The 22,656-nt window shown below is 43.3% G+C and overlaps 1 protein-coding gene and 1 long non-coding RNA gene across 4 annotated transcripts in view; one reads left to right on the forward strand and one right to left on the reverse strand.

Annotated features, from left to right (window-relative positions):
- Positions 1-22,170, forward strand: part of LOC149353820 (polycystin-2-like) — a 50,246-nt gene extending 28,076 nt beyond the window's left edge. For both annotated transcript variants that reach the window (XM_089582849.1, XM_089582850.1), the window contains exons 12-16: positions 1,165-1,295; positions 2,593-2,826; positions 10,234-10,381; positions 10,905-11,009; positions 15,039-22,170. In XM_089582849.1, the coding sequence (XP_089438975.1) occupies positions 1,165-1,295; positions 2,593-2,826; positions 10,234-10,381; positions 10,905-11,009; positions 15,039-15,059 (639 nt within the window). In that variant the 3' untranslated portion in view covers positions 15,060-22,170. The remainder of the gene's footprint in view (positions 1-1,164; positions 1,296-2,592; positions 2,827-10,233; positions 10,382-10,904; positions 11,010-15,038) is intronic.
- Positions 4,573-7,677, reverse strand: LOC149353821 (uncharacterized). Of its 2 annotated transcripts, XR_016291060.1 has the most exons (5): positions 7,088-7,471; positions 6,259-6,315; positions 6,031-6,146; positions 5,714-5,879; positions 4,573-5,351 (listed from the first exon to the last, which is right to left on the reverse strand). It is a non-coding gene; the product is annotated as an uncharacterized LOC149353821 (long non-coding RNA). The 2 variants fall into 2 exon arrangements; XR_016291059.1 differs by having other exon boundaries at positions 5,714-6,146; positions 7,088-7,677.
- Positions 22,171-22,656: the final 486 nt, after the last annotated feature.

Below are 22,656 nucleotides of genomic sequence, written 5' to 3' on the forward strand. Positions count from 1 at the left end.
CCGGGTCATGCTTTTTTCAACGTCTGCAGGACAGGGCCTTGCATCTCTTGGGTGCAATTCAATTACTTTACAAAGTTTCTCGCCGTTTGCCAGTGCTGACATTCTCAGCGCGCCTGGGGGTAGTAGCCAAGGTTGGAATGTCAGGTTAGTGGTGCAGCGCAGCTCAAAGGCACTTGCACTGGAGGCCAGCCGTTAGTTGAAAGGTAGCAATGGGAAACGGTCCATCTTCAGGTCCATCTGGTTAATCTGGGTGTGGCGTGCCGTATTTTGTATTGACGAGCTCGGCATGGCGTGTGGCTTGTACGAAATAGAAACAGTGGCCTGTGCCAGTGGCGACGCGATTTCAGCCGCTGGATGGCGGTCAGCCGCCACTGAACTGCAGATGGTCGCTTTGTTGGGCATGATGTCACCGTGCCACGTTCTAAGTCGAAGTGCTGCTGCTTCTGAGTGATGTGTTTCTTGAAGCATTGAGGGTTGCGATTAAGCATTATGCAGCTTAATGCGGGCTCACGCACCTATTATAATTGGCAGCACAAGGCAGTACCAGTTGAACTCAGGCGTTACAAAATACAGGACTGCAGAAATCCTATGAATCATGGGGGATTTTGAATTAACCGATATCGAACTGTAGAGCTGTTACCGTATAAACATGCCTTAAGTTCGGAGAACTGCTAATGTAGTGAAACGTCATTAATTAAAATTCCTGGCAGGGGTGGCTATATTTAGATAGAGGCAAAATACAAAAGCACCTGTGTGCTGTGCGACGTCAGTGCACGTTAAAAGAACTCCACATGGTGGAAATTAATCCGGAGCCCTCAGCTATGGTGTCCCTATAGCTCATGTGCCATTTCGGGACGTTGAACCCCAACATTTACAATTTGTTTCAAATTCTTGAGTAGCTTGATTTGAGCACCACAATCCTGCCAAGGTGCGTAGAGTTTTATTTGTTAAAACATTTTATGAATTTTGCAATTTGGTTTCACTAATGCTATTTTGAGCTTTTGGCTGCCATAGCCACTTGTAAAGCTCATGCTGGTAGTTGTATTCTTGGCCTAGTGAAAATGGAATGTGCAGCCATATACAGTGAATTGGCATGAGGCTACTAAAGGTTTATTGGCTTGCTAGTTTGGAGGAGTCTGAATGTATGGTGCTGCTTCTTTTCAGGGTTACAACAATATTCTGGGAAAACTCGGAAAACGTGATCAGATTGTGGACATCCAGAATGCACTCAAAATGGCTGACACTAACCATGATAACAAGCTGACCTTTGATGAAGTCCGCAAGACCCTCAAAGCGTGAGTCTCCGAAATCACTCGTTCAGTAAAATGGCTACTAGTTGAGCCTTGGCATCTTCAGTTCTCAGTAGTGTATTAGAAAAGGACAGTAACTGTTGCAGATTTTGTTTGCGGTACACAGCAGAGTAAAGTAAATTTAGGCATCTGTGAAGGTGACAGGTGGTGAAGGAACTCCTGAGTGCACTGTGCATGTTGTATGGCAAAAAGTTGTACTGGTGGAGCACATCATAGTTGTTCTGTTACTTTGTAAGCAACAGCTTAATGGCTTAAGTAGATGTCCCTGCAATGCACAAGTATATAAATCATAAAAAGAGCAAAACAGGACAGCATTTTTTAGATAATGGTTTAACATTTCAAAGGCATCTGGAAGGTTTGGCTAAAAGATTTAGGACCCCTGTACAAAAACAGTTATTTGTAGTTGTCCAGCAGTTGCCATAGTGAGTGCCGCCCTGGATTTCTACGTGCTCATTAGGTAGCAGAGTCATATAATAAACTTCCTCTCAGCTCTCCCACTATGTTAAAGGTGAAGACTTCTGAGCTGGTAGGCATATTTTTTTTTAAGAGGATGTGAAACGGTGCACATAGAAAAACTGCTTGTGCAGAACTTTGTGACTTCTGTAGTGTTTTCCAGTGATTGTATTTCTGTGCATGTGTGAGAGGCTTTGTAAATGCATATAAAAAGGGGGTTCTCCACTCTACTAGCCGCTTTCAGTATGACAAAATGCACCACGGCCGATTTTGAAGCAGCCAATAGAAGGGGAAAGGCAGTCACTGCTTGCTTGCTAACTGACCTCATTAAAACTTTTATAGTTTGAAATGGGCTATCAGCTTAGTTCATTCATAACTGCTCAAATTTTTTTTTTTGCAATGTGTACAGGTTTGTAATTACCAAGTGTGATTAATAGAGAGGACCAGAACATCCACTAAAATTTAGGCCACCAACAGTAGTCAAGATTTGTGGTATAGTCCAGAATTTCAAAACTTAAAAGGGAGTGACTTCTTTTCGTCCATTATCAGAAAAAACAAAAGTATTATACTGCTGATGTTGTTGTTTGTTGTTGACTTTTACAGTGCAGCTTGAGATGCACATTATTTCATCGGTGCCTCTCTTGCATATTGACTACTTTGTTACTCACCCTACACTGGTGGGCTGATTTATTGACCTAAACAGATTCATTCTGATTGTAATGAAACATGAGAATTCTGTGCACAGTAATTCAAGAACACAGTGTGGTACTCTGTATCCGAGCCCTGTACTGTATGAAAATAAAACTCTGATTCCTGGGTCCACATGCAGGCAGAACTTCAGTGACATGGAGATTGAGATGCTCTTCTCCAAGTACGATGTGGATGGCAATCGTGAGCTGAATGAGCAGGAAACGAAGGAGATGATGGCACACCTCGAGGGACAGAAGGTTTTGCTCGACGAAGAGATACAACGCGAGAAGACCTCGGGCAATGACAGCACTGGCGGTGGAGGTGGCAATGGTGGTGGTGGCGAGGGCGGTGTCTCTCCTGACGAATTCAACATGTAAGTGGTTTTAGCATGCCAGCTGAAATGTTAGCTACCTTTATATTTTAGCTGTTCATGACTCAGTTCTTGTATTAGTGGGTCCCAAGTTTAGCGATGAAGCTTTGTGGAAGAAGCTGTGCACATGTGAGCCTTCCTGATATTGCTTGCAGCTGAGTCTCTGCAAGAGGCAGTCTTTGAAACGACTGCCAAAGTGTGCTAAAATATTTAAGATGTGATGTGTATGTTGACTGCTGGATGTGTGCCATCTATGCAATTATGCAGTGGGCATCTCTGCAATGAGGAATTACATTTTTACGTTTTTAATGACATTTCCTTTGCAAGATGATAGATTCAAGCTTTGTGTATCTCTTTCGTTTTTGAAGTTTCAGAATAATAACCATTGAACTCTGATTAGTACTGGGAGAGTTTTTAACAGTTTTGTTAGTGTGATCATTCGGTTCTTACTTGCAAAATATTTGTTGCCCAAAGTTTTTGGCAAGAATTACTGACCATGAATTCTGCTGCCCTACCCCTCATTTTTTTTAAGTTTTTTGACAAGTTGCATTCCCCCTAGATGCAGAAATTGCAGTATGTTTGGAGTAGTGGTGTTAACTGTTATCCCCAAGCTTTTCTGTATTCTTAAGTGTTAGTATATTATCTACTCTTGGATATGTGTGGTATAGTAGTACAGGCCATCTAACGTAATGGAAACTTAGGCTTGTGCAGGTTGCCTAAGTATGCAGAGAGGTGTGCATTTTCAACCATATTATAAACTTGAGGTTGTACCAGGTGTTTCAGTGAACACCTTAAAAAATTTTGAAAAATAGTCTTTATAGGGTAAAAATATGGCTTTTGCAGCACAGTATTACAAGTGTTGGCGGACACTAGAAAACTGTTGAATCTTCTTAAGTATAAGCTGGTTTGCTAATTTTTAATAATTAACTTTTTAAGTTGTAGAGTTAGGCACCTAGTTGCAATTAGAGATTTGTAGCCGGTTATCAGTAATAGCCATATCACTTTTTAGAATTTCGAAAACGTGATTATCCTTGGCGCTGTGGCTCGACAAAATTTGGCTTTTTCGACTAGTTACGTGCACTGGAGGGGTTGCTTTGCCTGCATGCTTTCGAAAGTGCATGCATTTTTTGCACGATGCAGCCAAATTTTGTCGAGCCACAGCGGCTAGGGTAATCGCGTTTTTGAAATTCTAAAAACTGATAGGCTAGTACTAATGACGGGCTGCAAATATCTAATTGCAACCAGTTGCCTATCTGTGATAGTTAAAAAGTTAGTTATCAGAAATTAGTTAACCTGCTTACTATTTAAGGTAATTCACTAGCTTTCCGGTGTCCACACAACACTGGTAATACTATGCTGCAAAAGCCATATTTTTACCTCAAACAGCTTATGTTTTAAAATTTTTGAGTCTTCCCTGGAACACCTGGTATATATATATTTCACACTACTCAAGTGAAGGCTTCGACAGCTCACTAAGGTATGCACACCTGTCAGGAACAGTTACATGATGGGATAACCTTTTCAGGCCTTTTGAGATTAGGAGCTTGCATGTATAACAGCTACTAGCTGACAGGTTGGTTTCTGTCACCAAGTGTAAGTGGAAAGTGATTGTTTGTTGTTAAGGTGGTTTATTGCATTATTCGAAGTTAGAATAGTTTCACTTCAGCTGGTCCCAGTCAGAACACATCCCGTAGGTTTGGTCGTAGAACTGGTTCGAGCTGCAAAGGTAGTTTTCCGGCTGTTGTGACCTATCCCACGAAACACAAAAAGCGCTAATAGACGTCTAAAAAAAGTCTCGGAAAAAAAAGCTTGACATCTAGAAGAAGTTTCATCTAAGCAGTGTTTTAGACTTAGACGTTTACTAGCCCTCTATTAGCTCTGCTAACGCTACGCTTGTATACGGCTAGAAAACTTCTGAGGTAGAACTTTTCTAGAATTTTTTTAGACGTTCCTTTTTTTTCCGAAATGGGTGCCTGTAATATCTTACGCATTTCAAGACTGATTTTTAGTGCTGCCTTTAAACCCTCTAAAGCTTTCGAAATGTTAGTTCATTTTTCTGGTATACACCACTCAAAAAAGAACTCAAAGCTGATTTGCAATGACCCGAACAATGAGCCGACATTACAAGGCATGTATGGCTGGAGTAATGAGGCATAAATGCATGTGCTAACACACTTTTCAGTCACTGCATTACTCTTTATTGAATCCAGTGCATACACCCACACAAAAAAAGAAAAGGACCAGGAAATTAATGTCAGAAGTCACGGAGGAGGTAGCTTCACTGGTTTGGCTGACATTACAACAGTAAGCACTTGGATGGCGGGAAAGTGTCGAGCAGCAACCAATTGTTAAATCAAAAATTCATTCGGCCCCGGGCCTTGTTCACAACGGATGCGTTGATGATCAAGTTGCTGTGATGTGGATGGCAGTGAAGAGCTCGCTAGGTGTTCCAAAAATCGCTTTTCTTGCAAGGAGGATGCCAACTAGACGGTAACAAGGGGAAGTCAAATCCAGCTCTGTTCAGCAGCCTGCAGAAGTGAAAAGTAACCAAAAGCACAGTCAGTCAGGTGCATGTAGAATGGCCAATCAGGAGTCGGAAGCAAATAAGACCAGGAAATGGCAAGGAGTGACAGCACAGGCAGTAAAATAAGCTAACTAAAAACACAGATGCATATGATGTCATTGAAAACGGCATTTCAGCAGAGTGCTACGGTTCACCATAAACTCAAGAAGTCAGTCACTGTGGAAGCCTTTAATAAAAGCAAAATTCAAACAGCGTGCATGGACACTGAAAGCCAAGCAGTCAATAGCAAGTGCACTGCCTTACTGTGATGCACACTGTACTCACACAACCTCCTAAGCTGCATCTCGCAAACAGGCTTTCTCTTACCTGCAAGACGTGGCTGAATCAAAAGTGGTTGATGGTTGACATCTTGCACCGTCGCACGAAAACATAGCAGAGATGCTGCTGTCCTGGTAATACCTGCATCACTTCAGTATACACCAGAGATGGGTTAAATCTTGGACCTTACCTTGACAGCCACACAGGGGCACATCTGAAAGATAAGACAAATAAAAGTGCATGTGTATAAGGTTCCTAACACTGCATTGCTAAACAAGCCCTTTCTAATCTGTACGATGAAGCTCAAACAGCGGGCAAGAGATTACTTACACCACTACACAAGAAGCATTAGTCCATATTCCCACCTCAGAACTGAAACAATCTCCAGGCCAAGTCTTCTGAACAACCAAGTACAAGGTGCTGCGATTCATTTGCGTGAAACTAGACCAGGTCCTTGCTCCTCCGGCCAACAGTTCGAGTTCTAAAGGACAAACAAATAATGGGGCTTGTGTAATGAACATTAGCAAACAGCCTAGACCTATACAAGAAATCATGAAGTGAAAGAAAAGGTGTCAGCTGCAAAGCGTGCTCACCAAAACTTGAGAAGTTGAGCAGGCAAGGAGGCCCTCTGAAAACCACTGTTGAACAGCCTGTACCCAAAACGAAATGTACACAGTGAAGCAGGGACAACGCCAGCTATGCACGGTGCAATGGTTTTCCAAAAAATAAAAGCCGCCATGCCTGCAAAGAGCCGTAGTACTTCACTGCACTGGCCAACAGCCTGCACACATACAGAGCAGCACCACTGAGTAAACTACCTTTGTGCCGGGGCTCTCAATCGTAATGAAATAAAAGCTTGACGCAGTTAAGATAACCAAAAACTGAAGGCACAGCGTACGAAGGACAGGTCAGGTCCTTCGTGCGCTATGCCTTCAGTTTTAACAATTTACCGACTAGCCCAAACAAATACCTTAGTGAAGATAACCAAAGCCTTTTTAACGTGAGTTTCACTGACGGCAATCACAGCAAGGAGAATTGAAGCACACAGGTGGCCAGATGAGAGTCCTTGGCAAGAATAAAACGCTGCCAGAATGCAATAGAGCACAGACTTTAATCAATGTCTAGGAAAAAATTCGCGCCTTATCAACGTACGCTTAAACAAAGCTGGTTGGTTTGAAGCTTTGTCACGTTCACCTTGTCACCGCCTTGGTAAAGAAATCAACTCGCATGCGAGAGCAGCCTAGCTGTATCCACTTAACAAAAGCTCAAATAGCACTTTGGTATGTAAAGCACTGGCTGATACTGTTTTGTGATTTGTAAACCAAAGGAGTGACACACTAGCCGACCGTTCAATCAGGCGCGTTAGAGGCTTAGCTAAAGCAAGGCCGACACTTTCACCACAGAAAAGAAATGGAAGGTTACTTTTGCGGAAAACGAGGCTCACATCTCAGTGCAACACTGGTACTAAACGATACCGCAGAAAAAGGGGAAACTGCGAACTGCAGCGGCGTGAAGTGCCAAACAGCGCGGAAAAAAGTGCGCAGCGAAACGTACAACGCACGCAGCATCCACTTCGCGCGCGTAGCTATCGCTAGCCTCTGCAACGCTAAATGGCGAAATGAAGTACTAAATTTCTAAACGTAAAAATAAACAAATCATCAAAGAACCAAAAAACAAATTGAATCTAATACTTTCATGTAAAACTAAGCACTTGCAGCTTGCACTAAGATTTATTTCTGCTTGAAACGGTTAAAACCACTTTGGCAAACTAGCCTGCATCGCCACCGTGCGGAGCGACACCAAGCAGCAAGCTGCGGCGTGACTCAAGAAAGATTACTGCCTCCAAGATCTGCCGACACGATAGAGCGCGGGTGATAAGCGCGCGAGCGAGCTCGGCGAAGGCGGCGAAGGCAGCGTCCGCTGCGCCTGTCAATCCGCGTGCTGCCGCCAGCTAGCCGAGGCGTAACAGAGGCGTTCGTAACATGAAGCAAATTTTTTCGCTCGCGTAACTACCGTCGGCTTTCAGGGCCATTATATGTTATCTAAATACAGCCTTAGGAGTGGCGGGTTAGCTGCACTCGATGTGGAACGTGATTCGGGCTCCGTAGGAGAAAACGCGCTTTCAGTGTTCGAATACAAAGAGAGTCTTTGCACCAGCGCACCTGCTCTTCGAAACGTCAAGCAGGAGAGCCATCTAATTTATGTGCCGTGATTTGCAGCATGTTTAGTCCACGGCGGCAACTCTCTGCTGATTGCTAGGCGCGTCTCCTGGACGTGGTCTCAAGTTCCACATTTTAGAAACAAGTCTAGAAAACATCTGACTGCAGATGTTTCACAGAAGTTTCACAGCAAACATCTGATTGCAGATGTTTAAGAGACGTTGCAGAGGAAACTTCTTCTTGTCGACATCTATGAGACGTTTGAACGCAGCGCAAGACGTTTGTAGTCATTTGGAGCTGTTCCGAGACGTTTGTAAGACGTTTTGTGTTTCGTGGGATGTAATACATGTATGTATGTCTTGTAGTGTGTGGCATGCCGGTGTAGTCATTTACTTTCTGCATGACTGAATGTCAAATCTTTATGCAGTTCTGAACATGCAGTTGGCTGGTTCTCTTGCAATATATATATACATTAAAACTTCAGTCATTTGAAATGAGCTCAAATAAATTTTGGCTAATTATTAGATTTTCTGCAGTCCAAAAATTTGTAATACTATAAATTATACTGGTTAATTCATACAACCAGGTTGCTGTTGGCAGAATAATTTGTTAAATTTACATTGACATCTGCACTTAGAAATGCACTAACTTGGCATTTAAGCAGTCAGTGGTTTGCTGATTGACACACCCTGATGCAGACAGCATGATGATGTGTCAAGGAGATTTGTGAACTCACTATATGGATGTTTGACACCCGCTTAACCAAAATTTTGGGGACCGGGAATTATGCCGAATGCTGAAAACTCGCTCAGGCTTTCTTTTGTAGCAGTAGTTACTTGCTCAATAAGTGGTGAAACGCTGACCACATTTTGCTGAGCACTGCAGCTGTGTTGAGTGTAATGATGGCGGCTTAAAAGGGCGGTGAAACCACAAGATTAGAAAATCCCATATCGTTGACTTTTTCAGGTAATTGTGTGGCACATAAGTAATGGTGCAGCTCATATGTAACGATGATCAACACATACTTATTCTATTTTTCTTTTTTTTTGTTCATCTCTTTTTTGATAATTCAGAAATCGACCCATTGGAATATTTCTCACAGGCTGACAGGTCAAATTATACAAACAAGGTTCTACTCTGTTGTCTGTGCTTGCCCTTTTATGGGCTGAAATTTGAACCAGAAATTGGTGCTTGTGCTTCAAATGTTTTGTTAGCAATGTTTCATTAGTGAGTTGAGAAGCGTAAATGATACCTGTGGTTCAAGATATTTACCTGTAAAGATCACTTATTGAAATGTCTATATAGTCTGTTTATACTGTACAACATCTAACTAAAGCAGTGGTACTAACTACAGTGGTTTATTTTGAATCAGATTGGCTTACAATTGTATTTTGCCAGTACTATTCGCTTATTGGGCCAAAATAGTGAGACTAATGAAAAGGCTCCAAATGAGGTGAGGACAGCACCGCAAGCTGCATAAAAGAAAATGATAGAGTTAAGGTTAAGAGGCTGATGACAAGATAGTAGGATGGATTAGAGAGCATGAACTTGGGTGAGACTTGGGAGAAAATGAACTTGGATGAGACTTGCAATGCAGAACGGGTAGTCAGCGGTCTGTAAGGGCAACAGAGTGGATTCTAAGGGTTCAGAATTTTGCTGGGATAGGGTAGCTGCAGCTTGCAGAGGTGAGGGATGATTGGAGCTCAGTGGAGGAGGTCCAGTGAATGTAGCCTGGCTGATGTCAGTGGTGATGACAACAGTAGTCCCAGCTGAGCTGGTGTCACAGTGGGTCCCTGTCCTAGGAAAAGCAGAACCAGTCTCAAGGGGAAATACTGCTTCAGACACCTATCTGCTGGGATCGCGCAGTGCCTGAAAGACTCTTGACTGGTCCCATCTGTAAATACATGCTGTGCAATTTCACTCCAACTAATTGTTTCGTCATAAACTGCACAATACCTACTCTTTTCTTTAACGGTTTTTAATGCCCAGTTAGCGTGCAGCTGGTCCTAGTTGAAATCATTGTGCCTCTAGTTTGTCTTCATCAGAAAGTACAGTTTGCATTTGCTGCCAACACAGTTGGGTGTAAGTACCAATTGGTTCCCAGCATGAGACCAGCTGCTTTCCAGTAGTCATAGTAGTTGAAACCAGTTGGATTACCAGTTGAAGACATTCGCCTGGGTAGTACCTGTAGATTTCCAGTAGGTACCTGCAGATTTCATTTGCAAACAGCCGATTCCATTTGACCCCTGTTGAAGCCAGTTAAATTCCAAGCTGAAGATATTCACCTGGTTATCACTTGAGAGTGGTACTTTTTTACGTTATGTGCCCGCTACTGACTCGGTGGCTGAATATGTTTCTGCATGTGTGCTCAGTTCCACATAGGTTGATGCGTGTTTTCATTCTGTGCAGTCTGACCCGGCGTGTGGACCGTATGGAGCACTCCATTGGCAGCATTGTGTCCAAGATTGATGCAGTGCTGGTCAAAATGGAGGCCATGGAGAAAGCAAAAGCCAGTCGGCGGGACAACATGAGCAAGATCCTTGACACCATTTCAGAGGTTAGTCCGACCAGTCCTTGAGTCTATGCAGACTTGTGATGAATGGGAGCATATTTGTGTTTGTAACCTCAAACATTGAAAACTTTATCCTTTTGCTGGAGCCTGAAAAGGACAAATTTTAAGTAGTTGTTTTTGCCGCAGGCACATTTGAAAAGGTTTTACTGAGGAATTTGCACACTACCAACTGGCCAGTACGTGGTCTTGACGTGATAACTGGTAGTGTGCTTGAATTCCTTCACTTTTGTGACAGAGGTTAACCTACGTATGTTTTCTGGTAGCTTGAACTCAAGTTTTATCGTAATGGGCATTGTTTCAAAGTAATGTGGCACTATTTCAAGCATGTCCTGAGATTAGACTGTTGCCTATATATTCTGCATTCTGTGCCTTTTTCATGCTTTTATGCTTGCTGCTAGTGGAAGTGTTGTCAACTGTATGGACTAAATGACGTCTTCATGGTGTTGTAGCGGTGCCATGTTGTCATATTAGTAACTAGGGGCTGTGGTTTCAATCCTTGACTGTGCAGAACGAAGGCTTGGATGAGAAGGGAAAGCGTCAGCAGATGGAGAAGCTGGTCCGTGAAGAGCTCCAGCACTGGGACTCTGACGCCTCACTGCACACCCCGCGAAGGGTGAGCATTGCCTTGTGGACGTGAAGTGATGTCAGACAGCTTTCTTGTTTTTTCTTCTTTCTATTTTTTCTGGTAATCCTGCAGTTGATTGCCTTCCACGTGTTAACTTAGTGCGTCTGCAAGCACATTTCTTTCCTGTGACACTTTTTAGCTGTGTGTAGATCAACCTGAAAAAAATCTATTAATTTGGCTCACATATTTGCTGACTTGATTACAGTGCAGTGGCGCTAGCATGCTACAAGTGTGCAGGTTAGTAAGTGCACATAATGTCAGTGGCACATGTGTAAGCAGTGAACATAAAGCACACTGCACTTGTAACAACCTGAAAGTGCCGCATAGGTTAGCTAGTTGAGATGGAGGTGTGTCTGAAGCCTAACATTTGAGCAGCACCTGTGCCAGTGTTCTTAAGGCAAGTTGGTACAGTAGAACCCATCTACAGGAAAGTAACTTGGACCAGCAAAAATCTTTATTAAATTAGTGGTTGTTGTTGGCATGGCTCTGAGGATGCTCTTTGGCTACTTACTAAACACAAAGTATTGGTTTATACAAGAAACTTTCAGAAATACCTTCCATCCTGCTCTTAATGGCCTTTATGTGGTAATTATTTACGTCTATATCACATTTTGTGTTAGAGCATATTTTTTATTTTGTTTATGTGTTGTGGAAGTACGTGTACACATTTGCACGAACACAGTGCGGTTACGAATGTAACGTCAGTTTGATTCCATGTAAAAACCAAAGATTTGTGTGAACACTGCGTCGTCTTCCGCAGCCTCAGCGTCATTTAAGAGGCGATAGTTGAGAAACGCGTGCGACACAGTCAAGTGCAGCAAAAACGCCCATGCAGTGGCGCAGCTCCCCCGTGTTTCACACTGCTGTGCTGTGAAAGTTCACCTTTTCTTTTCCTTCCCTACACCTCACTGCACTTTTACTGGCCTTCTTTTTCTCAGTGACCTGCACTGCCTTCTTACTACATTCATAGCCAGCTTTCTTTTTTTTTTCCATGCGCGCTGTGTGCTTTGCCTCACAGCCCCAAGGCCTGCGAAAAGTTGGCCTCTCCTCGCGCTCCCGAACATAGTGGTTAAAGGCCTACTTGACCGAAATTTTTCAAACCGTAAAAAGGTTGTTTTTTCATAGTACACCCCCGTATTATGCTACCCACAAAACACTACGCTCCAGTTTCAAGCAGTTACGGTGCCAAAGGCGCGCAAAAATCGGAGTTTTCAATACCGAAACTGGAAAAAACGGGCACCATTGCCGCCCGCCGGAAGTGACGCACGTTTGAGAATAGAGTCCGGACAGGTTCGGAGCGTCTGCTCGTTGCGGCTCGAGCAAAGTGCTGGTACCGGTAGCGCGTGCAGCACTTTGTGCGATAAATACTGGTTATATGTGAAAACACATCTTAAAATGGATGAAACGACATAGAAAAGGCTTTAAATGTGTTTTATTTGCTGTAGCAGACCAGAAAACTCCTGGCTCAACCCCAGTGATTATGATCATGCCGCAATGCTAGTGAACGTTTTTTGCCTGGCAGTATTCGATTACAGCTTGTGCAAAGTTCGGACATAGCTGACGAAAGAAGCATATTCAAATGGATGCCAAGTAGAAGTGCTTGTATTAGTATCAAGTCGGCTTTTTTGAGCGGGCACGCGCGTGCCAACAGCACATGTGTGCTCTGCTGTGCGTGCAATATGGTTGTTGTCTTGATAAAAAAAAATGACCTGCCTTCTCCTTTTCCTTCTCATTTTTCTCCTCCTTCGAAAGGTATTTCTGCCTGTGCATAGAAATTTGGAACAGGTGCTGTGAACGCGAGATAAATAAATAAAAACAGCTGGACGTCTAAAAAGGGAGCTCAAGAAAATTAAGCGCTGCGTTAAGCGAAAGAATATGCCAGAAGCAAAATTTGTGCTGCAAAATAAATATACATTTTTCTCTTCAAGGACCGTGGCATCAATGCGGTGCCGATGGTGGGCTGGTTCATCTTTGCGCGCCTCGGTCGGGCAAGCCACTGCACGTTGCGAAATACACGCTGATTCAAATGAACAAAAACTTATGCGCTGCGTTCATTACAGTATTTACCTAGAACCACTTAAAGCCCGTGTACTGCAGGGACGGAAAAGTTTTTCTAATCTTTTCACACCACACAGCTGGGCAGAACGACGTGGTTGCCGGACCCCAGTCGACCGTATACGCCCACCGCGCAAATTACCGTAGACAGTGTGTCTGTATCGACTGAGTAATAATGCAGAACATATAATCAAAAACGTGTTGTCTTCCTTCGAAAATATTATCATTCAAATAACATGCGTTCAGTTCTATGAGGTCTTGCAGACGCGCCTTGAATGGTAACGCTGAAGCTTCCTGTAATCGACCTCAAGTATGAATGGCGTGAGGCAGTAAGAAATTCGACGTTTTCAGTAACGCTCATGTGGCCTTCCAGGATTCTCAGCCCGGCCTGCGAATCTTCGAGGCAGCAGATACACTTGGCGCACGACGACATTATTGCGCATTGGGCAGAGTTGTACCTGCAATAAACGCGTGCATATCTGGATTCTTTTTCAGACAAAGCAGACCTCTCCTTAAACTTCTGCCTGGTGTAAACAACGTGCCGTCAAAGGGTCGTTGCTCGATGAGCAAAGCCGTCCACTTTAGCTTAAGCTAGCTTGTGCGAGCGGTCCCCCGTCCTCTTTATTCTCCCGATTAGAAACGCCTCAAAGCGTCCTCCGAATTATAACCCTCTTGGTTCGTGGCATGCTTTGACGATCGGGCCAGAAACACGTACGTGCTCTATTGCATGATGTAGACCGGGACAGGTCTATTGACAAAGCCCAACCCACAAAAGCGGTTAGCGCGAGGCAGAAGCGTCAGTCAATCCACCATTATCTTTTTTGAACAAGAGAGGGGAATTCACGTCAAAACCTGAGCTCCAGACAGCTTACACCAGCTTTCGAGATCGGGGGTGAAGGGCAGTGGCCGAGAGGTATATATGGTGCTTTCTACATTCCTCGTATTCCTTTCTGCGGCCACGCACTTAGTCGACATGATGCCAGCAGTTAATTTTTCTCGGAGACCATCGAGCTTCGCGGTGAAAGCAGCCAGAAACGCGCCAGAAGGAGCTTACAAGGGGCGCGCACTCACTTCAGAACGCCTGAAACTGGCGAGCCGGCGATGCCGGTGTCTCAATTGTGCGTCATTTCCGGTCAGGTTTGTTAGTTGTCCAGCACACCGCTAGGGGACTGCGTCGTCTGCTACAGTGGTTTTTGAACGCTTCTAACTAAAATTCTAGACGCTTCACAGCCCTAATATTCAGTATAGATATTGTTCATAACATGCGCACTATATCCAGCACAAAATTAGGCGAAGTAAACTTTCGGTCAAGTAGGCCTTTAAGCCATCTCAAAAAAAGCGCCGTTTTATTGTCTTCGATATCCATTTACCTTCAAATGTTGGCCTCGCGATCCTGGCCTTCGCGAGTGTCTTGATGTCACCATTTAGCGGTTAGCGGGAAGTATGTCGCAACGGCCAGATGCTCTTTACTATAGCCGTTTCTGGTAAAAAAATCTTCATTATAAACGAAAAAAAATGTACAGTCGTCTGTGGAAGGCGAATAAGACCGTAGTTTCACTTTACTATATCAGAGTTTACTATAGTGGGGTTCTAGTGTACATTGTCATGGAGGTGTTTCATCATGTGCACTCAGTCAGGTTGTGTGGCCGAGAAGTTCTTATCTAAGGCGCGTTTACTATTTCAAGTGCAGTCCACATGGCCCACAATGCGTAGCATCCGTGTGTTACAAATGCAGACCACCATATCCAGTTTCGGATGCCATCACCAAAAGTTGTTAGTTGCAGTTAGGCAGCAGTATGTACTATATGTTTCTTAGTTGTGATTAACTGAAAACAGCTGTTTGGTAATTTGGGTGTTGGCCTTCTGTTTGTGCAACATAATGCTGAAATTTCGTGTCGTGTTTTTAAAACCTGGTTCACTAGTGTGTAATGTGCTGATTGAGCCCTCTGCGTGCTTTCTTAGGAGAGGAGCAACACACCTTGAGGCTGCACTGCTGACTGAGCAGCCGTGAGAGATGACGGAGGGATCTGCCTTTCGCTGGGTGATGTGCCTGCACTTGCACGAAGCGTCAACCTTACAGGCTTTGTTGAGACAGATTCTTGTATGCTGTGCTGGAACAACAACATTGTCCTCTGTCATCGCCAGCAATAGATAAACTCCATTGCTCTGCTGTATTGCCACTGCACAGCCTCAAGAGGCAGGAGTGGTGTTGTTAGTATTTATTTGTTGACTATCTTGTTGTCTAAAAAGAATGCTGGTTTTGACTCGTGCTCACTGTTTTGATGGGCGCATGAAGTGAATTCTGCTGGCACATTGACAAAGCTTGCAAATTTGATGCGTAGCGCAACTGGACTTTTGTCGCTGTGTATAGTTTCCGAACTTTATTTGCCTTTGCTCACGTCTCACCTATTTGCACAGCCACACTATGTGCCTGGGCTGGAAGAGACCGTTGGCTCCCATGTAACTGAGGCCTACACAGGTGGCACTTCTCGGTGTGGTTTCAGCCTGCATTGTGAATTAGTCTCGACTGTAGTGCACCTGTCATGTGACTTAGGTGATTGAATGAAGGTGCATCACATGGCAGCGTAAGTGCCCTTTGTGATGAAGTCTTTTACCTTCAAGTGCAGTAGATAAGTCTAGTGTACTTTTCCAGCACCATTGACAGTTCTAGAATATGGTGGTTGGCTGTAGTGCAAAGGCTTACATGCTCATTTAGATGTCACAATTGCAAACTCACAATAATTGTGCACCATTCCATTGCTTGAGTGGCCAGTGGTCATCCGAATACAACCTTGAATGTATGCCGGTGTAGATTGTTTTTTTTGGGTTGGAGCTCTATTTTTTGTGACTGCATTGCATGTTGCAGTTTGGGAATATTTTGCTGGCAGGCAATTTCGTGAGATGAGCGCAGCTTTTGCTGAAGTTGGCCACCAAGAATGTCCATTAAATTGTCGTCTCAGCCAGCGGCTCTACAGGCTTGAAGCTAGATGACCTCAGCAATATTAGTGTATTATAAACAGCTGCAATGAACTGCCTTTTTCACTGGTATGCTGCAAGTATGCTAGGAGCACGGAGAAGGGACAGAATGCAGCTGGTGTCTGGGTGGACTTGAGCAAGCGTACACGCAGCACCTTGGTTTTTCCAGATATGGAGGCTTGTGGAGAAGTGACTGCAACAGTTAAAATGCCACTGTATTGTTGCACAGTGGCAACAACAGGCAGGCAAGAGCGAACGCAGGTGCACTTGGACTGAAAAAAAAAAAATGAGCTGTTTATTTGGGTGAAATTGTGTCCCCTGAGAAAAAAAAAACAGCTCAACAGTGGCGATAGCGGCACATGCACTTGGCAGAACAGAATGCCCACTGTTCTCAGCTTCGCTCAGTTTGAAGTTGGCAGCGAACCTTCCAGCTATGGTGTTCAAAGTCTCTAACATAGCAGAAATTACCGCGCATCACCATTGCTGTTCCTAAGTTCCCTGGTTACGTTTCGCATAACAAACAGAGGGATAAGCGTTGGGCCACTGGCGATAAACAAAGAATGAGGAAAGACAAACGCTTTGCAGCAATATGATGACAACAAAGCCATTCAGATAGCCACTGATTCTTCCTTTGATCTCCATTTCAGGCTTGTTAGTGACAGAGACTATGTTGTCCTAGCATGTGCACTCCTGAGCGCTTTTAGAGAATTTGGTAGGGAGGCATGCTGCTTGAATATTCAAATTTTACATATGTGACTGTTCAGTCCACTTATAGGGCGAGTGGTCACCAAAATTAAGTCATGTACAGCATGAATATTTTGCAAGAAGAGAGCGTTGTTTTTCTTCTTTGTGGTCATGGGCATTTAACCCGTTTCATGGTTGTTGTAGATGGGCACTGTTTTTAAAATTCCAGATGTCAGGACGTAGCTTACTGCAGTCTTCAAATGCTCAGTTAAAAAATTTATTTGGGTCACTCTTCCACATTTCTTGGTCCTTCATTGACAGTTTTACTGTTTGGAAGTGCTTAAGGTATTCTCCTGTGTTGTGGATGAGTTGCTCGTCATATTTTTCTGCCACATTGAACTTTACTGCAGTTCTCGTGCAGATTCTCTGTCTTTTGATTGAGGAACGCAACTGTCCACCTTACGAAAATCTTCACTCTCACTGCAGTCAAGTGAGTCAGTATCGTAAAACACGCTTTGAAGATGTTGCGACAACTGGCCACAGCTCTGAGTTATTGGCCAATGTAGTGCAGTGCCCCCCTCTGTAAGTGTAAAGTTAAATCTAAAGCTGGGAAAAAAACTGCACTGGATGTACCCCTCAAGAGATAGTGTTTTTAGTAAGAAAGGCAAGGAAAAAGGCTTGGCAGCTGTTTTCCAACTTTTGACCAGGAGAGCTGTTCTCCGGTATGAGACTGTACCCAACTTATGATTGTAAATATTTAAGAAAGAATACATTTTAACTATTGAGTGCTGACGGTGACTCAGCGTACACTTTTCTGCATTACAAGCAATGATAGCTTTGCATCAAGTAAGTTGATGAGCCACCCCTCGTGTGTTGCTTGTGAGAAAAAACACACAGAGCGGGATTAAGAAAGGCCAGTTCACAGCTTTCAGGGGCCTTTTTTTTTAGAGCTGCGTGTGTGTAATGGAAAGCATAAAAAGGATGTAAATAGTGAAAAAAGACTTGCTGCATATGACTGGCCCTGCTTTGGCATGCTAATTCAAGACGTCATGGTCAGTGTCATAAATTCAGCCACTGTGGTGAAGTAATACAAACTTGTCATTCAGTTCTTAATTTCTTGGCTAGAAAACAGCTTTTTACATCAAACAATGTTGGGATAATTTTGAGATGCCCAGTTGTTTGAGTGCCATTCATGAGTTGGTTTCATGTAGTTTCCTTGATTTGCCTTTCCTTTGGCATATCTTTGGCCTAAGTGTGAAAGCTGTTCACTTACTTTCCAAGGTCAGATTTGGCTATGACTTTTCACTGAGTAGCACTATGATGCTGCACTTTAGCAGTTTTCTTGTGTTAAATGATGCTGGCCAGGAGGAGAGATGGAATGAAGTTTGTGCATGTCTCTGGCCTATATGGGATGTCGTGTTGCCTCCCCAGATCTACCTGTGCAAATGTCTGTCTTGCTGTGGCATTCTCCCTCCTCATTTGGTGACCTTGTGGCATTCAAGCCACTTGCACAGGGCAGCCTTTGCTTTCTTGTTTTTCTCTTTTTTTTCTCCTTGCTTTTTGCAGGAGCATTGCAGGCATCCAACATGTAGCTTAGACACCATGCAAGCCCCCTTCACTAAACATACGTGAGTGAATGTGAGGAAAGCATGTGTGTCAGAAGCTAACTGCCACATCATTGGGTGCAAAACGTTCGCAAACCACCAAGATGTCTGGGCTAAAGTGGGTACAGTGGTGGTGACTTACATGGATGGCTTGCCGTTGCACATCACATTAATTGGGTTGGCAAAGTGACATTGTTAGTGTCATAACCACCAGCTGCCAGCACATATTATGTTAGCAGTCTCTGGAAATGGTGCTGTAGATGGTATGTGTTCCTTTTAGACTGAATGTTCCCCACAGAAGCCATGAGTTGCATTTTGAACTCAAGGCTAAAGGCATCCTCTTGGGCAAACCGTGCATGCGATTGGGGCTAGCCATCTATCAGTGTGCACACATCAGCTGTTGGATTGTGCAAGCTGTCTTTGCTGGCATGCTGCCAGACTTAACTGTAAAGCTGTTGAGCATAAATGGCAGCCAAGCAGCCCTGTACTAAGTGCTATTGAATTTCACAATAATTTAGTTTAGCCAAAGGACATTTTTTGCTTGACCAGTTTATTTTCTTGCTCGGGTGACTTTTTCACAGTTTACTGTCTTTTTGAAGCTGCCTATCTAAATGTAAGGTGTGTGTGTGACCTTCTATTGTGTGTGACCTTGTTATCATAATTTTTATTTTGTGAAGTTGGTCCTGGCCACAGCCGTATTCTGACGGAGGCAGAAATGCCGGTGTTTTTATATTTTGGTGAACATTTCCATGGTTTTCATGATTTATTTACATGATCATCTTATATGAATATTTACACAGTATTTAGGTGTGTTTATTTTTTTTTACATGAAATGACAGAATAATAGATTGAAGGAACTGATGATGAAAAGTGCAGGGAGACAGAGTGCTGGACTGTTCTCTCTGCAAAGCTCTGTGCATGTTTCGTAAACGTTTATGCTGTTATATATTCCATTCCTCGTGTTGTTAGTCGTAGCACATACCTTGTTTGCCACTGAAGGCTTGCATGTGCTAGAAAATACTTGCTGCTGTTTGGCTGGTATGTTTTGTGAGGTTAATGTTAGCAGTCTATGGATCTGGTTGAACCAGTTTCATGGCCTGCACAAGTGCTGCACAAGGCATGTACTTTTATTCAGGAGTATTATCCTGAAATGTGTTCATGAAGTTTCTCAAAGGACCGCTGGAAAAAAATAGTTTGCTGGTGTTTGCAATGCCGATAATAAGGGTACTCCATCTAATAAGATATTGTAAAAATGAGATCATGTGGTGCATATTATGGGGTAACCACCATATGTAATCACTGTGCCTCAATGGCTCACATGAATGTTTATTGCCGTCTTTGGTGGCTGAAAATTGAAAATCGAAAATTGGTTTTTTGAGGAAAGGAAATGGCACTTTGCCATTGACCATTTTAGATATTACATGCTATACTGGAAGTATTTGAAGTCATTTGAATGGAATGTGACCAGATTTTTCTCAGGCTTAATATTCTTTGGTGCAGGTATGGACAGAAGTAGACAGATGTAAACATAGCACACTGAGAGGCTCTAGCTTCAGTCATACATTGCCTAGGCGAAATCTATCAGGGGTGTGTGGGTGTTCACGTGGTGACAGTACAACCAACATGGTCTCGCTTATAGACACCATGGTTCGTGATTATTGCTAGGACAGGTTGGAGTGCAGTTTAAAGGGCTACTGAAACGGTTTTAGAATAAGATGAGTTTAAGGCTGCCGAATGTGCGAAACGTGCAGGTAAAGCCTGCAAAATCATTTTGCTCTAGCATTTGAAATGGCGGCGTAATCGCCGAATAAAGTCGTCGTTGGCGTTCAGGTTTCTCTGAAGTGCACAGCGACGAGCAGAGGCCCCGATAATGACGTCACGTATGACGGCACTAGGTTTCCAGCGAAGAAACGGTTATTCCATGGAAGAAAACCGACGACATCGAAGGTGAAGCTCACGGTGCATTGTTTGGCGCCATCTGACAACACACAGCAGCATGCAGGCGTAAGCAGCGGACATCTGAAATATCGGCAACGATGACGTCACTACCGAGTTTCCCCGCACTCCTCCAACGTAGTGAGAAGAAGCATAGCCATCGTCGCGGTTTTAATCGATGATTATGACACCATTCTAAGTGCTAGTGCAAAAATACTTTTCATGCTTTATCTAGAAGCTTGATAGATTCGAATTCTTGAATGACCTCGAATTCTCAAAAAACCGTTTCAGCTTCCCTTTAAGCAGTAGAATGTTGTGTAGAAGCACCTGTATGTATTCTAGGATAGTATTATATGTCTTTAAATTGAAACGCATGTGTATCAGGAAGCAAAAATCGGCTGAAATGGATTGGAGGCACAAACTGGAATAGATGCCAGCAATCAACTTTTATGTTGTTAAAGAATTCATTATGTGCTGTACGAGGAAGGTGTGGTCAGTTGTATGGGGGGGTTTTTTAAGTATTAATCTTGCTGTTCGTTCATAGCCAAGGAGTAATAGCAGAGATACGTTGTGATAATGCTGTTGGCAACAAAGTTTTTCAAAGTGAAAAATGTTCTAGATTGATCAAACGAAGCCTCAGCTACAAAATACTCATGCTGTGCGATATCAGCGTACATCAGTGATGTTTCATTCAGAGGATATTCTCTTTTTCAGGGAATATAATGGGTATAGTTTGGCAAAAAGTGAATTTTTAGAGTTTTGGAGAATTTCAAAACTGAAATTTGCTCACGTTTTCCAAATTGACAGAATTTTCAACCTACTTCAACAAAAAGGCCTGAATAGGGATTTTTGGGTCTGAGGGAATTTTTGGTTATGGCATGAAACATCACTGGCCTACGTTAAAGAACCTCAGGTGGTATAAATTAATCCAGAGCCATTTAATACGATGTTCCTCATAGCCCATTTGTTGCTTTGGGACATTATCCGCCGCGGTGGCTCAGTGGTTATGGCACTCACCTACTGACCCAAAAGACTCGGGTTCAATCCCGGCCGCGGAAGTCGCATTTCGATGGAGGCAAAAGTGTAGAGTGTACTGTGCGATGTCAGTGTGCGTTAAAGAACCCTAGGTGGTCGAAATTTTCGGAGCCCTTCACTACGGCGTCCCTCATAGCTTGAGTCGCTTTGGGACATTAAACACCCATAAACCAAGCTTTGGGACATTAAATTCAACAATTCACAGTTCACTTGTTTAGACCTAGATATGCTCCTAAAGTCAAAATGACAAGGCTTGGTGTGTTCTGCCAGTGAATTTGCTGAACCACGTGTTCATGCAAGGTCTTTAACTTTTGATAAATTATATATGGAGCACATGAAATGCTTGATTGAGGCAAACAGCTGGGTGCTCAACTGTTGCCCTTTCAATAAACAAGCAGAATGAAATTTTGAAAGAGAGGTTGTCGGCCATTAAGCAACTGTCTGTCTCTCTGCTTAACTGGTTGTACCTTTTTGTATAACGGTTATGCTTTGCAGTGGCTGTTTGTAGTTGCAGATTTGTTGCTGTTGGCATTGTGGATATGGATTGCAATGTTTGTTTCGCATTTTTACTCATTTGTTACCGAAGGACTTTCACGATGCTGTGATCATTGTTGTTGCAGGACTCTTGTAGCCACATGGCAGTTGTTTAATAATGCAGAATGCTTCAAAGTAATGTTGTAGCAATATGCACTGAAAAATGCTAGTCAACCACGCACAAGCGCTGACGCCCAAAAATATAGCTCAAACTTGCATCCCCTGTACATAGAGCTGATTTGATAGTCATATGTGCAAACATTTTACACCAGCTGTACTTGTAGATATATCACATCACTGACAATAAAGTGGCTCTTCACTGCAAATCTTCTTTTTCTTTCCTTTTTCTTTTTTAATCTACTGTTGACTTACAACCATCAATGATTTGTAGAACATTGTACGACTAGCACTAACCCGAAAGCTTTGTCCTGCCATTTTTATATCTTAGGACTGTAGAGAACTTCACGAACACAAACCTTGCAGTCATGCCCAACTGGAAAACATTCTTTTTGACAGCATGATTTAACGCTACTCATTTTTGGTAATGCATAAAGCGCTTGATGAGGGTATGTTTGTTTTGTGTAAATTCCATATCATCAACTGGAGTATGACTAGGGTTCAGAGTTTTCTAATTACGCTGTACTCCCCTACGGTAAACCCAGCTGAGATGCGACTATTCTAGCTCTGTGCCTGCAACAGGTTGTTTGCGTGCAACGCTGGCATGCGCTGTTTCTTGAAGTGGTGCACCGTAGTTAGAGGGTTATGTTACTAGCATTTCTGAGTGCGTTAAGTACCGTGGCGTGTAAGTTCAC

The sequence above is a fragment of the Amblyomma mixtum genome, chromosome 3 (genome assembly GCF_055824585.1).
Source record: "Amblyomma mixtum isolate Tamu chromosome 3, ASM5582458v1, whole genome shotgun sequence".
NCBI lineage: Eukaryota > Metazoa > Arthropoda > Arachnida > Ixodida > Ixodidae > Amblyomma > Amblyomma mixtum.